General features: G+C 36.7%; 2 protein-coding genes across 2 annotated transcripts in view; one reads left to right on the top strand and one right to left on the bottom strand.

Annotated features, from left to right (window-relative positions):
* The window catches only part of LOC129423068 (pecanex-like protein 3), a 34,190-nt gene extending 26,796 nt beyond the window's left edge, over positions 1 to 7,394 (top strand). Inside the window, exons 27-34 of the mRNA XM_073871204.1 lie at positions 17 to 247; positions 335 to 438; positions 546 to 690; positions 1,104 to 1,337; positions 1,586 to 1,860; positions 3,788 to 3,954; positions 4,069 to 4,463; positions 4,677 to 7,394. Of these exons, the coding sequence (XP_073727305.1) occupies positions 17 to 247; positions 335 to 438; positions 546 to 690; positions 1,104 to 1,337; positions 1,586 to 1,860; positions 3,788 to 3,954; positions 4,069 to 4,463; positions 4,677 to 4,835 (1,710 nt within the window). The 3' untranslated portion in view covers positions 4,836 to 7,394. The remainder of the gene's footprint in view (positions 1 to 16; positions 248 to 334; positions 439 to 545; positions 691 to 1,103; positions 1,338 to 1,585; positions 1,861 to 3,787; positions 3,955 to 4,068; positions 4,464 to 4,676) is intronic.
* A 2,075-nt stretch (positions 7,395 to 9,469) lies between these two features.
* On the bottom strand, positions 9,470 to 14,905 carry LOC129424276 (immunoglobulin superfamily member 11). The gene is made up of 6 exons (XM_055180892.2): positions 14,775 to 14,905; positions 12,077 to 12,231; positions 11,550 to 11,748; positions 11,250 to 11,405; positions 10,099 to 10,221; positions 9,470 to 9,958 (listed from the first exon to the last, which is right to left on the bottom strand). Exons 1-6 carry the CDS (start codon positions 14,836 to 14,838, stop codon positions 9,762 to 9,764), a joined length of 894 nt encoding a protein of 297 aa, XP_055036867.1. The 5' UTR covers positions 14,839 to 14,905; the 3' UTR covers positions 9,470 to 9,761.
* Between the last annotated feature and the right edge of the window lie 171 nt (positions 14,906 to 15,076).

The following is a 15,076-nucleotide window of genomic DNA, read 5'->3' on the forward strand; positions in this document are numbered from 1 at the left end:
TTTTTTTTTACCACAGAGTATCATCTACTACGTCACCCGCTCACCCAAACTGGAAGAGTGGTTGGCGAACGAGTCGGTGCAAGATGCGTTACGGCCCTGTCTTAGCCCATCATATGTGGACAGTGACCCCACCTTCAACCTGAATATAGATGAGGACTACGATCACCGTGCATCCGGCATCACCCCCTCTTCTTTCTGCCTCGTGTACCTGGAGTGGATCAAATACTGTAACAGTCGCAGACAAACGGTTTGATTCACAATTCTGTTCAGCCATTTATTCATTTACTGTATATTGCTAAAGCAAAGCTATAACAGTCACTGTGTATTTTTCCAGCCGGTCGAGAGCGAGAAAGATTCCCCTCTTGTCACACTTTGTTTTGGATTGTGTATTCTGGGCCGCCGAGCTCTGGGAACCGCCTCACACAGCATGTCGGCAAGGTAAGACCCCATGACATCAGTATTAGACTTTTGCACCTTTTTGAGGTACTAAATGTAGTCACTATTGTCAAATAAAAGATTTACTGTCAACACCTTCACCTTTTCAGCTTGGAGCCGTTTCTCTACGGCCTTCACGCTCTGTTCAAGGGCGATTTTCGTATCACTTCTCCCAGAGACGAGTGGGTTTTTGCAGACATGGACCTGCTGAACCGGGTGGTAGCTCCAGGCGTACGGATGTCCCTCAAACTTCACCAGGATCACTTGAGTCCTTTTGAAATTCATTGAAGACCTGTTTTTACACTAAAATGAATTTAGGAGTAGATTTTAGTGCACATCATATGCTGTATAAAACGGCAATAGTCTGATGGTGATGCAAGCAATGTATACTTGATTCTGATTGGTCAGCGGGATTCTGCAGTAAAGTGTTTTTGAGTTTAAGCACCTTAACTATTAAGCTTGACAGTGCTATAAAATATAAAGGATGTTGTGAAATGTGGAACGCGTTAATGGTTTAAGATTTAAACATCCAGCTTGTTTATGTGCATAAATGACAAACAGCCTTCATATAATATGAAGTTTTATGCGCTCCAATGTAAAGCAGTGGGCCATCATCACACAGATTTGAGTATGCACATACTACCTCCCGTCTACCACCTTGTCCTCTGCAGGATCACTTCACATCTCCTGATGAATATGAGGACCCAGTGGTGCTGTATGATGCCATCACAGCTAATGAAGAGAAGATGCTTATCTCTCATGAGGGTGACCCTGTGTGGCGAAGCGCCATCCTGGCAAACATGCCATCTCTGCTGGCTCTCCGCCACGTCATGGACGACGGCAGTGACGAATACAAGATCATCATGCTGAACAAACGCTTCCTCAGCTTCAGAGTTATTAAGGTGCTTCGCTGTCTAAGCCTGTGTGTACACTCACAAACATCGTAACGCAGCCAGTCTTATCAGTTTCTGGTCTGTTTAACGTGTACATGAAGCAAAGCAACAGCTGCTCTTTTTGGCCGTCAGCATAAAGTGTGGACCGCAAATGTGCTGTCTGAGATTTTTAAAGTAGCAATATTAGCAAGATAAGCTATAAGTCTGATTGTAATTAGTCACTAGGAACTAATTATTCTCCCCGTTGCTTCCTTTAGGTGAACAGGGAGTGTGTGCGTGGGCTGTGGGCCGGTCAGCAGCAGGAGCTGGTCTTCCTGCGAAACCGAAACCCTGAACGTGGTAGCATCCAGAATGCCAAGCAAGCCCTGAGGAACATGATTAACTCGTCCTGTGATCAGCCTATCGGATACCCCATCTACGTGTCCCCACTCACCACCTCCTATGCCGGGGCCCATGCTCAGCTGCGCTCAGTTTGGGGAGGACCTATCAGCCCTCACAACATTTACACTTGGTTCATCAGTAGCTGGGACAGGTTGGATATGGGAACATGCACATCTTATTCTTCACCATTTATTATAAATTATGAGCAGCTTTAAAAGTTACATGTATTTGGGTACTATCAAAAAGCATATATAGGTTGTCTTCATTCAGATTTAGATGTGTTATAGGTATTTTAGGATATTATAGGTCTATTGCAGATATTTTAGGTCTATTATATGCATTGTTTGCTATTTTAGATCTATTGTAGGTATTTGAGGATATTATAGGTTTATTATGGGTGTTTTGGGATATTACAGATATTATAGGCTATTTTAGGTCTATTATAGGTATTGTTTGCTATTTTAGATCTATTATAGGTATTTTAGGATATTATAGGTCTATTGCAGATATTTTAGGTCTATTATATGTATTGTTTGCTATTTTAGATCTATTGTAGGTATTTGAGGATATTATAGGTGTTTTGGGATATTATAGATATTATAATGATATTATAGGCTATTTTAGGTCTATTATAGGTATTGTTTGTTATTTTAGATGTATTGTGGAATATAGGTATTTTTTTGGATATTATAGGTCTATTGCAGATATTATAGGCTATTTTAGGTTTACTTTATGTATTGTTTGCTATTTTAGATCTATTGTAGGTATTTGAGGATATTATAGGTTTATTATAGGTGTTTTGGGATATTATAGATATTATTGGCAATTTTAGGTCTATTATAGGTATTGTTTGCTATTATATATCTATTATAGGTATTTTAGGATATTATAGGTGTTTTGGGATATTACAGATATTATATTGATATTATAGGCTATTTTAGGTCTATTAAAGGTATTGTTTGCTGTTTTAGATCTATTATATGCATTTTATAGGTGTATTGCAGATATTATAGGCCATTTTAGGTCTATCATATGTATTGTTTTCTATTTTAGATCTGTTACAGGTATTTGAGGATATTATAGGTGTTTTGGGATATAGATATTATATTGATATTATAGGCTATTTTAGGTCTATTAAAGGTATTGTTTGCTGTTTTAGATCTATTATATGTATTTTATAGGTGTATTGCAGATATTATAGGCTATTTAGGTCTATTATATGTATTGTTTGCTATTTTAGATCTATTGTAGGTATTTGAGGATATTATAGGTTTATTATGGGTGTTTTGGGATATTATAGACATATAATGATATTCTAGGCTATTTTAGGTCTATTATAGGTATTCTTTGCTATTTTAGATCTATTATAAGGAGATCATATTGATACTATAGGTACTATTTAGGATTATATAGGGACATTATAGGTATTTGGGTATATTATAGATATTATATTAATAGTATAGGTATTTTAGGATATTGTATAGAGACATTATAGGCTATTTTAAGTATTATAGGTCTTCTAGGATTTATTAGGTATATTGCAGATATTATAGGCTATTTTAGTTCTATAATAGATATTGTAGGCTATTTAGGTCTATTATAAGTATTATATGATATTATAGGCATAACCTAAATTATTTATTTCAGGATATTATAGGTCTATTATAGATATTATAGGCCATTTTAGTCTTATTATAAATATTTTTGGCTATTATATGTCTATTTTAGTATATTTTTGGTCAATTATAGGTATTTTATACATCTATTATAGGATGTTATAGATTATAGGTCATGTTTGGCAAACTGCTTGGATTCTCATTTCTCAAGTCACTATTAATGTATCTGCTAAATAGCTGTTAATTTACAACTGTATGATCAAACCTTTTTATTGGACCAGTTTTCTGACACACATAAAGTGTGTTGTCTTTGTTCAATTTAATGCTGTCACCCCAATAGAGACATTTGCACTAAATACAGATAACAACAAGACTAGATAAATATTCTGATGTCTGTGTCATTACAACACTGCTGCAGTTTAGCATATTTTCAATGTCATATATGCTATCTGCTCTTCTCAGACTCCAGAAGGGGTGTGGTGCCGGTTGTAACAGTGGGGGTAATATTGAGGATTCAGACTGTGGTGGTGGATCAACCTCCATTAGTAATAACCCTGCAGTTCATCCACCCCAGAGCACAGCATCCAGCTTCACTCAGGCTCATCCTACCACTCTACAGCCTTCACTAGGTAAGACACCTGCTGCTTCTGTACTATTGTTAATGTCTTTGGTGAAAGTCCACCTACAATCAATAAATCAATGGTCTGTGGAAGCTCAGAGTTTCACACTCTTTCTTTCTCAAGGAACTGACAACCCCGTTGGACCTTCCTGGCCTTTGCATCCCCAGCCACTCCCACTTGCCTTGCTCAGCCAATCAGAGGGCAGGATGGATGCAGGATTGGTTAGCTCCATGCATCGAACCGCTTCCATCCATGGGCTTTTGGGACAACATCTTTCTAGCTCCCAGCTGTCTTTCAGTGGCTCAGTGGCTCTACCGCCTGCAGACCGCTTTTGCCCCAGTAGTCTGCAGGACAACCCAAGCCACAGGACATCTCAGAGGGGTATGAGTCTGGGTCACGGCAGCGGGCTGCCCTATGAGGCCCTGTACAGCAAATGGAGTCTGCCCGGGAGGAAGGGATTTAATGGACCTGCTGCGATGGAAGGGGACTTCTCAGTTTCACAGAGCGTACGCATACAGGTAAGAGCTTGTTGCATGCTTATTACCTAAAAAATACACTTAAAATCTATGAAGGCTTTAACGTTAAGATACAATTAGACTAGGCACCTCAGGACTTGGGGGGAAAAACTGATCTGAATTTTAGTCTTAATCCTTGACCTTAAAACCGGGCCTAAGTGTCCTAATCCTACATTTTGGTTATACTAATTATTCGCTTTAAATTTCACTTTCAAGCCTTCACAGCCACCCCTTCCTGTCCCACCCTCTGATATCAGCCCAACACTGGATCCAATGGGAGTTGCCGTACCTACAGAGACCACACCCCTTACGCCAGACCCACCCAGTGCACAGGATGAGTCAACAGAACTGCCTTTACTTGACCACCTTCGCTGAACCTGCACAGAGACTAACCTGCACAGCTAGACCAGCACAGCCGGGATCAGATCAGCTGGAAGGAATTTTCCAGTACAGAATCCCGTTAAGGATCATTGGGTCTTATCTGCATATTTCTAGATGTGTTCTGGAAATATTCTTTCTGGTCTCGTCTCGTTGAACTAAGCTCCCGTTAGGCTTCTATTGGCCACTGTTTTGGTCACGAGGCTCATAAGCCAAAATAAGTAGCCTGTCAGTGCAATGTTAAGGGATTTTAATTCAATATTTTTTATAAGTAGAGGGTTGTGTCGTCTAAATAAATGCAAAACCATGGCCTGTATCAAAAAGGGAACTCTCCTCTTTTCTGTAGCAGCCTTAAAATCATCCAAGCTTTTTTCCTTTCCCCCAAAGCACCAAGTCTACGTGTTGCTTTTTCTCGATTTCTAATTAAACCCCAGAGCTTTTTGCCACATCAGCCTTTCAGGTCCACAGGAACTTTTGATTTAATTCGTCCTTACTGAGCCTCCATAGCTCACACATTCCAGAAAGACATTGGGGTGCAGCATGGGGGCGGTCCATCAGATGCATGCATATCACGTGATCTCACTCGTAAACGACCCACAATCACAGTTTTTGCGAGCTTCAGGGATAAGACTTGAACATGCACAGATTTTTCCCTCTGCTTGGTGGTGCTTTTGAGTTCTGGGATGGGAAGAAATGGAAGACCACAGAATTGTCATCAAAAACACACCTATAAGAGGAGATTTTGTTTTTTTTAGCCTGGATATGGGTAATTCGTTTTTTTTTTATACAAAGATGACCTTTCCTTCTGATCGCAACCCAAACATGCTCTCTATGCCATATGGTGAGGGCCTTTGGCCTCCTATTGGCTCCCCCGCTTGCAGTTTGTCTCCCTCTATTGCAATACTACTGCTACTGCACCACCCCTCTACTACTAATCGAACTAACCAAACTACTGCTCCTTTGACTTCTAAACTCCAGCGTTTTAGTTGGAAAAACTTGGCGGGGATTAAAAAGACAAAGATAACGTATTTATTTAATTACTGATCTCAAATGGAAATGGAGCGTGTGGCTTTGTGCGTTGGACGAGATGCTCTGATTTCAACTGTAACCCCGCCCCATTTTTGGATCGAGCCAATGAGAGAAGTTTATCACCTTACTGTTCTTGTCTCATTTTATGTGCGTGCGTGTGTGTGTGTGTTATACAACTGGAAAGTGAATGTCTTGTGTCATATATCTGCTGTTTATGAATGGGTAGAAGTTCAGATTGCCTGCTGTTGGAAGCATGGCACTTACTGCCTCTACAACAACAAACATATCAGATCCTTGCAGTCAAATCCTCGTGACAACTGACATCATGCCACAGTGTATCTTAAACAGGTTGTGGTATAATTCGATCTTCTTTATAAAGTGGTTTAGAGATTTAAAGCATTTAATTTTCTAGCGTGAAATGATTGACACGGCCCAGCTGTGATCTGAAATGGGTTGCAAAAGGGCTGCCATGAAAAAATGGTGCCTTATAAATTGACAAACAATGTCTTGGTGTAAACAAAGGGTTTAGGAATCTTCGCTATAGTTTTAATACTGCTACCAGTTGGTTTGTCTGCTGTCCGGTTTTATTTTTTATTAGACCCATCCCATATAGTTTTCAAAATGGATATAAATCTGTTTTGTGTGTTTATGTCTGATAGTGTGTGCTGTTAGCCCTGCTTCATTTATTGCCATCATCATGTTCACTTCTTCATACTCGCTTAAACCACCGACATTAATGCGTTATAACACTGATATAAATATATAGTATAGTATAGAGTTGCCATTCTGCCCATCACACAAAGGCTGATATCACAAGTTGTTTGAACACTAGATGGAAAGTCTGATCGCAATCACCATACACAATCTATGCTGTCTCAAATCTCTAAACTTGGGTCATTTATGGCTCCTCCAGTGGACTTTCACAGCTGTCGAGTGCTTGGCTTAAATCAGGATTGGGTGGAGGCTGATCAATCTCTCGGTCTCTTCCCATCAGAACCATTTCTCTGGGTTTCTTTTACCTTTAGGGTGTTTCCAAAGCAACAGGGAGTACTTCTCTTTACTTGGAGAAAGCACAATTTACTGGATAGTCTTGGGTGTCAGTGATTTAAGGGATCTTACCAATCTCTGCCATATATGTACAGCATGTTTTGTATATAAATATATTTAAAGTATATATATATAAATCTATTTTATTATTATTGGATTTCTGGTTATTTTTCAATGGAAGTCACTACTTTGAGTCTTAGGGGAGCCATGCTTCAGTGTATCTGTGCTTGTCGAGAGCTCGGATTTGCTCTCAGCATGGATTCGTGAAGTTTGGAGAATGAATCAGTTAAAACTGCTTTTGCACAACTATTGTAAAATAGTACACCATCTTGTTTTTTTTTCCGTTTGTTTTTTAGTTAAACGGGGGATTGTTTTATTTAAGAACTGTTATTCAATATTCAAAGTTATGTACAGTTTTTTATGTGATTCTTTTCGCCCCTACTATTTAAATTAAAGCTTTTTGTGTCATTGTTTGCAAAATTGTTCTCTTTTCCTCAGTATTTTAGTGTCTTATTTAGAGGTAAATACAATGTAGAACTCGTATAGGAGTAGTCATTTTATTTTAAAGGGCCATGGTATGAAAATCTGACTTTTTCATGTTTAAGTGCTATGATTGGGTCCCCAGTGCTTCTATCAACCTAGAAAATGTGAAAAAAAAATCAACCCAGTAATTTAGTTTTGGTAAACCATTCTCTTCAAGCACATTAAAAAAGGTTGTTGAAATTCGTCTCTCCTTATGATGTCATAAGGAGCTCTTATTATAATAATAATACCACCCCTTAATCTGCACTATCCAATCACAGCACTGCCATTTAGTGCAGAGAGAAAGAGAGAGAAAATAATTTACAGCACAATTGAGTTTCAATGGCAACAAACCATCATTGTGATCAGTGTTTGCACTTCACTCATTTTCATGTTAAAGGACACACCTACAAAGTGTCAATTTTAACATGCTATAATAAATTATTTATATGGTATTTTACGCTTAAACTTCACACATGTGCTCTGGCGATACCAAAGATTTATTGGACATCTTAAAAAAGTATTGTGCCATGGCCCCTTTAAACAATATTATTACAAACTAAAATTAAAAATGTTGGAATTGAAGAGCTCAGATGCAAAAGCCGCTAATCACCTCTGTAAAAAATATGATAATGATATTGACCGAATGCTCTTGGTGCATATATGTTCATCAAATACCTTTGCTTCAAGTCAGCTTTATCCGGTTCAGGCCATTTAGAAATAGCGGTTTGTTGGCAGACTTTTTTAGCAAAGCCCTTTAAGTGCAAGAAAGATTAATTTGATGAACAACGGTGCGCAAAATGACGGATCACATTTAAACTTGTGTCCATAATGTGTGATTCCGTTCCTTCTTTTTTACTTTGACTTTTATGTGCACTGTTTTCAGTTGCATATTTATTGATTTTGCAACTGTTTACTAAATTTAGTCCAAAGTAGATTTTTTTAAAAGTCCTGTTCTTTCTGTGTTTTTGAAGCTTTGATTGTGTTGACAGTGCGCACTATAACACGTGTTCGTGTTTCACGTGTAAAAAACGTGGTATTTTTCACACAATTGACTTATCTGTATAGCGCTGTTTTCACTGTCCTCAAAACAGGCTGATGTCTTTCTTGTTCTATGAAATCCCTCCTTCAGAAATACGTATCGAGTTCTGATTGTGTAGTTTGTTTAGTGTGTTGTGATTCGATAGCTTGCTTTTAGCTTAGCTGGTGGCTGACGTATTCCTGTGGGCGGAGTTTAATCAAAAAAACTTGTCTAGTGACGTCATTAAAGCAGGAAGTAGAGGGCTGTAGTCCAAACCGGCCGTTCGCTGTAGGCTTGGAAAGGGGAATTCTGTTAATATATCGCCTGGCAGTGAACTTTGAGATTTATCATTTTACAGGTATTATTTATGCTATTATAGCAACATTACAAACTAACTAGGGTTTAAAAAATTGGATCAGAAAGAACGTGACTTTTTAAGAAGTTTTTGCCAAAATGGCTTTAATGCACTAAGAAGGTTCTGCAGCAAAAGAGTAAAATTTGTTCAATACCAATAAAATGAATTGACATTTTTGTGAAAATAAGGCATTTCAGTGAATGACTAAAAACCTTTTCATTGCCATTAAAGTGACATTACTGAAGCTAAACATGCCAGCCTAATAAAAATGCTCAATTAGAAGAAAACATGTCAAGGTGTTCTTAGAGAGTTTTACATCTAAGTTCCTCTATTATTATTTTATTAGAATCTATTTAATGACTACTGCATTGGTTTGCATGCAGTTTGGGAGTTAAAAATGATCTCAGAGGTCAATATTTAAACTCCATGTTATGATATAAAAAAAAGGTACAGGAAGGTACAAAAGTTGTCACTTGGACGTTACCTTTTCAGAAATTAAATGTGTGCACCTAAAAGGTGCATATCTGTACCAAAATGTTACATATTAGGATCTTTTTAAAAGGGTACCGTTTCAGTGAACTTTTTTCTTTTCTGAGAGAGTACAACTTGAAAATGAATTTGCAAACTGTCACTTGAAGTATTAATAGAAGTAGAAATATTGCCATCACACATTTAGTGCAATACAAAGTGATTTTTTGTATTCATAACAAATGATACAAACAATATGTTGGTTCCAAAATCACCTATACTGTTCATTCATATGTGCATAAACAGATTTTACAAATTGTCATTGGGTTAACTTATTCCTGACTGCAGGATGAACAAGACATCTCAAAGGTTGACTTCCACAATTGAATCTAATTCAAATTATAAACGCCAAAAGGATTGATCAGTAAATGTAATACCCGTCACAATTTTTCACAGCTGGTCATTTCATGCTCTCTAATTTTTATACAAAAGAGCGTTTAATAAAAGAGGGCGTGTACTTTATCTCATTATAACACTCATCTTCATTGCTGTTCCTCCATTTGCTTTCCTGTGCCGAACGGTGGAGCCACAGCGCCAGCACCATCAGGGCCAGCAGGAGCAGAGCCATAGTCAAACTCAACATCACCCCCTGCAGGATCCCTGGAGAATGATCTGCTGCTACAGGGTCAGAAAAGCATTTTAATTAACTGAAGCTTACACACAAACACAATCTAGACTCTTATTATTTAATGTAGCCATAAGGAGGGATTTCAATGCTCTTAATCTCATAAATATTAATAATCACAGCAGAGACTTACGACTGTACACAGACAGGTTAACGTAACAGTGCTGGGTTCCCAGTGGGTTGGACACAGAGCAGCGGTACAGACCGGAGGTCTGCGCAGACACATTGGCAATCTGCACAGAGCCTGTCACACCCCCTGTGTGTGTATGACACATAAGATTAGGGTCCATAATGAACACATACTTGAGCAAATATTTACATTTGCACTGCAAAAAATGACTTTCCCACTCAGTATTTATGTCTTGCCCTCAGTACAAACATCCAAAAATTCCCAAATCAAGGTGCATTTTCTCAATGAGCAAACTGACCCAAGAAAACAATACCAGCTTCTAGACAAAAAAATATACAATTCAAGTGAATTCGTGCCCAAAACAAGCAAAATTATCTGCCAATGGGGTGAGAAAATTTTACTTGAATTAAGTGTTTAAGAAAATAGAAATCTTATTTCACAATTTTTTTTCTCACCCCAGTGGCAGTAAACTTTGCTTGTTTTAAGGACAATTTCACTTAAATTGTATATTTTACTTATTTTCTTAGGTCATTATGCTGATCAAGAAAAAGCATCTTAATTTAAGAATTTTTAGATATTTCTACTGAAAACAAGACAAAAATACAAAAAAATGATTCATTGAATTTAATCAATTTTTTTAAGGTAAGTGGTTGCAATCAATCTATTCAAGCCACATTCAAACAAAAGTTTTATATTTTATTTTATGTTACTAATCTTTTTTGTTTAAATGTATAGCCTAAATAAATTGATTGCAACCACTTACCTTAAAAAAATTGATTAAATTCAATGAATCATTTTTTTCAGTGTAAAAGTCATTTTTTGCAGTGTGGCAGACGCTTTATCCAAAGACACAACTTTTACAGAAAGCATATAAACTCTCCTTGATTCTGCCATAGGCCATTAAAAAATGTGACCCAGTCTAGCTAAAGTCATTTTTTTTGTGACTTACTGTCTTCTAAACATCTTACATAAATATAACCTTAATATCTTTACTGAGTAAGGTCATCTCAAGGATTGAAATCAAACTTTGTTGCTCCTTATGTCATATTTAGATTGAGGCTTGATTCACAAATGTTTATTTTTTTAGACTGTATACACATTTGCAGGCCTGAAGTGCATTGGTCAGTATAAATGCTTTGATTATTGTAGCCTACCATCCATGTTTACTGGCAGGGTGATCTGTTCCGGTTCCAGCTTTTCCCAAATCATCTGTGGAGTAGGGAAGCCCTCCACCACCACACAGGAGAGTCTCACATTGCCAGCAGCATCAGTGTCCCCTTCCCACAGACACACAGGTAGAGATGGAGGCGCTATAAACACAAATACTGTTTAAGGGTGCTCCCATTATATAAGATTTAAAGGTGCAGTGTGTAAATTTTAGCGCCATCTAGTGGTGAGGTTGCGAATGATGCGTATGTTGTAGGATATTTAACAGTGTGTGTGATGCATGATACCCAACACTGTGAGGCTGAGTTCCCCAATGCCATGGTCTCCTGTCTCAGGTGGATTGTTGACCACACAGCGATAGACGCCAGCGTCAGAGGTCCGAGTCTCATTTAGGATGATGTCAGCGTTCCAGGGCATGCCCACAAACCCCACCCTGCCAATGAAGGAGGGGCTTTCGATTACCTGCCCGTGATCATAGACAATCACCTGCACAGACACATTCATACTTTGGCTGTTGTTGAAAACATCCCTAAAAGCATCGCAGTAACAAATTGTCGTGTTATCTAAAACCTTTTTATTTACATGTATTGTAAACACATTTTGGAGCAGCTGACATTTGACCACCTTGAAAATCTGGGTTTAAAAATATAATTTGAAAAAAAACTTTTGGGTCAAAACAAATTACTTTAAAGGGAACATTTCACATGACTTTTTTAAGATGTAAAATACATTTTTGGTGTCTCCACCATGGAAGCACATTAGTGTGGGTCCCCTCCTCAGGGACATCTAAGTTTAGCCTGATCAGTACCTGTACCTGTATAGGGGAGTCAGGATCAGAGATGGGAGTCAGAGTCCAGATGATGCTGAGACGAAATAAAGGCATCAAAGTGAAGAAAGAACAGGGCAGTGTGGCAGAATCTCCCCGCACCACTTCTACTGTAGATTCCCTTACTGTCACCCGAACGGCACCTGGAGGAGATACATCAACACTTCAGGCCATAATATATGCATGTTTTTGAGGTTACGCTGTAGTTTCATGCATTTAAAACAAACACTAAGCTCGTTTATTTGTGGTTCTGTTGGGTTGCCCTTCACCCCCGTCTTTTCATCTCAATGGCTACAGTATTCTCATTAGTGAAATGATGAATTGCACACCCACTGCCCGTCCGCCCTCACGCCTGGCTGGGTGTGTTGGAAAGCATAGTGATTATAAAGCCGTAATTACAGCTGACAGCCTCGGCGAGAACAAACACACACTTACATAAAGAACAAAGGCGTACATTTCCTCCAAAAGATCTGACCTACATTACAAGTATTTCAACCATTGTGACCTTATGAATAAGATTACATTTTGAAAAATTATTATTTGGATCAAACAATCATAACCAATGCAAATCTGGGATTTTCTTGCACATTTTACACATTCAACAGATGCTTATATTCACAGTATTACAGTGCATTACAGCGTATACACTTTTTATCAGTACGTGTGTGTTTGGGTTCAAACACATTACCTTTTGCGTTAATGTGATGCTCTACCACTGAGCTATAGGTTGTGTTATACCTCCATATGTAATGCATTGATTTCAAGAGGGTTTTATATAAAAAACATAGAGGTTGGCCTATTTGGTTTAGTTAATAATACACTGTATAAAAGTAAAAGTTGGATAAACTTAAAAAGTGCTTCAGATTTGTATGCGTTACTTAAATATTAAGGCAATCAGGTAACTTACTTTTTTAACCTGAACCAACTATCAAATTTATAAAATTACTTCATGCCTAAAATCTCAATTTTTTCAACTTAAATTTTTTCACCCTAAGGTAAAAAATTAAGTTGAAAATGTTTAAATAATTTTAAGTGTTACCATATGTAAAAAATACTTTGCTGCCTTAAAATTTTTTGTTAAATCAACTCAGATTTACAAGTCATTTCAACTTACTATAATTTATCTTGACTAGAGATGAGTTGTTATAACTACAGGTGAGTTGTTATAACTTATAAAATTAAGTTGACTTTTCTCAACTATATTTTATAAGTTGTGACAACTCATCTCTGTTGACATGACTTGCAAATCTGAGTTGAATTAACAAACAATTTTAAGGCAGCAAAAACATTTTTAATTCACCTTAAATTTTCACTTAAAGTGAAAAAATTAAATTTGAAAAATTATTAAATTATAAATTATAGAATTATTTAAAAAAAAATCAGTTGTTTCAGGTTAAAAAAGTAAGTTAGTTACCTGGTTGCCTTAATATTTTGAGTAATTCAACTTAAAGTTTTTTATTTTATTTATTTGTTTGTTTATTTAACAGAGACAATACACTAAGCATTGCTACACAGAGACAACCGATGCTGTGTGCATAGGGCATAGTTTGCAGCCCTTGTTAGGCTTTTACATAAAATCCAAACAACCAAATAAAAAATCAAGCACAATCATCACAAGAAACAAAACAACTACAGATAAACATATATATATATGTCAATGATGTGACATGAATTATTTTGTGTCTGTATGGTTTAATTAAATGTAAAAGGGTTAAAATTTTAAAATAAATTTGCAGATTACTTGCATACATTCTCTTTTTTGAGGACCCAGTCTAAAATTTCTGGTTTTATTTGCAAATAATTGGATAATTGCAAAAATGTCAATGTGGTGTAATCGGTCTGTGTCAACTGGTGTAACTAGTATTTTTTTTAATGAAAATATAATATTAATTAAAAATGTGGAATAAAATATAATCATCTAGTTTAGTGTAACATGATTTTTTTACATACATCTTTAAATCATTTGTCAGATTATGTAGAAAATGATATTTAATTTTTTTTGTTGTTGTTGTTGATTTACCGCCATCAAGGTGGATAAAATATTTAATATTTCTCATTTTTTGGCGCAATTGGTGGTTACACCATTTGACATTTTCAGGTCCATTCAATCTTACCCTTTATAAAAATGGTGGAAATGTTTTTTTATTGCATAAAATTAACATAAATACATGTGCATTGAAATAAACCTGATGCGTGCTTTTAAAACAAGTTTTTAAAAAAGATTTTTGAATTTCTAATCTTGCCAAACCGTTTTGTCACTGATCCATATACAGATAACTGTGCGTGTGTATATGTTGTACATTTCGTCATTCCTAAGCCCATTTACAACTTTATACAAAGCCACAAACAATAAAATGTGTACAAAATGTTGTCAACTAATATTTTTAATTTGAATTAACTCAAAATAAGGCAACCAGGTAACTTTTATAACTTGAACCAAAAAATCTTTTTTACAGTGTGGTTAAAAACTATGCCAAACTTGTTAGTAGAGCATTTGTGTAATGTAAAAGCACATGGGTAAAACTCCTACTGTTATTTATAGATTGAATGCACTGTGTAAGCCAAGTGCATAGATATGTGAAATGTAAATATCTCTCATAAGTTCAGCTTGTTTATTCCAAATAACAATTTTTTTTAGATATAAATTCATTTTCACAATTCAATATTCTGAATGATCAACACTCACCATATTGGAGAAAAGTGGACAGCAAGCAGAAAAGCCAGAAGAGTTTCCACCCTGCACAGCCCATAACTGATGAGATCCTTCATTCACCCTACACACATTTAAACCTCACTGCTCATACACAAGTGAGTTATTGAGCAACAAAAGAGGGGCAGATCTTTTATAACCCCAACCCCAATTAATCCAAACAGAAACTTAAAGGCATGTAAATGATGTGTAAATTTGTGAAAGAGGCGCTCAAAGTTTGAGCCAACTTAACAAGAGTAACATTTACAAATTCACAAAATAATACACCACACACACAT

This window comes from Misgurnus anguillicaudatus, chromosome 9, assembly GCF_027580225.2.
Source record: "Misgurnus anguillicaudatus chromosome 9, ASM2758022v2, whole genome shotgun sequence".
NCBI lineage: Eukaryota > Metazoa > Chordata > Actinopteri > Cypriniformes > Cobitidae > Misgurnus > Misgurnus anguillicaudatus.

What these genes read in the sequence shown, in the direction of transcription:
- LOC129424276 (XM_055180892.2), bottom strand. Translation starts at nt 14,838, where the DNA reads ATGGGCTGTGCAGGGTGGAAACTCTTCTGGCTTTTCTGCTTGCTGTCC. An exon ending in GTCCACTTTTCTCCAATATG is followed by an intron (nt 12,232 to 14,774) that starts GTGAGTGTTGAT and finishes TATCTCCTCCAG; the next exon opens with GTGCCGTTCGGGTGACAGTA. An exon ending in TAACCTGTCTGTGTACAGTC is followed by an intron (nt 9,959 to 10,098) that starts GTAAGTCTCTGC and finishes CTGACCCTGTAG; the next exon opens with CAGCAGATCATTCTCCAGGG.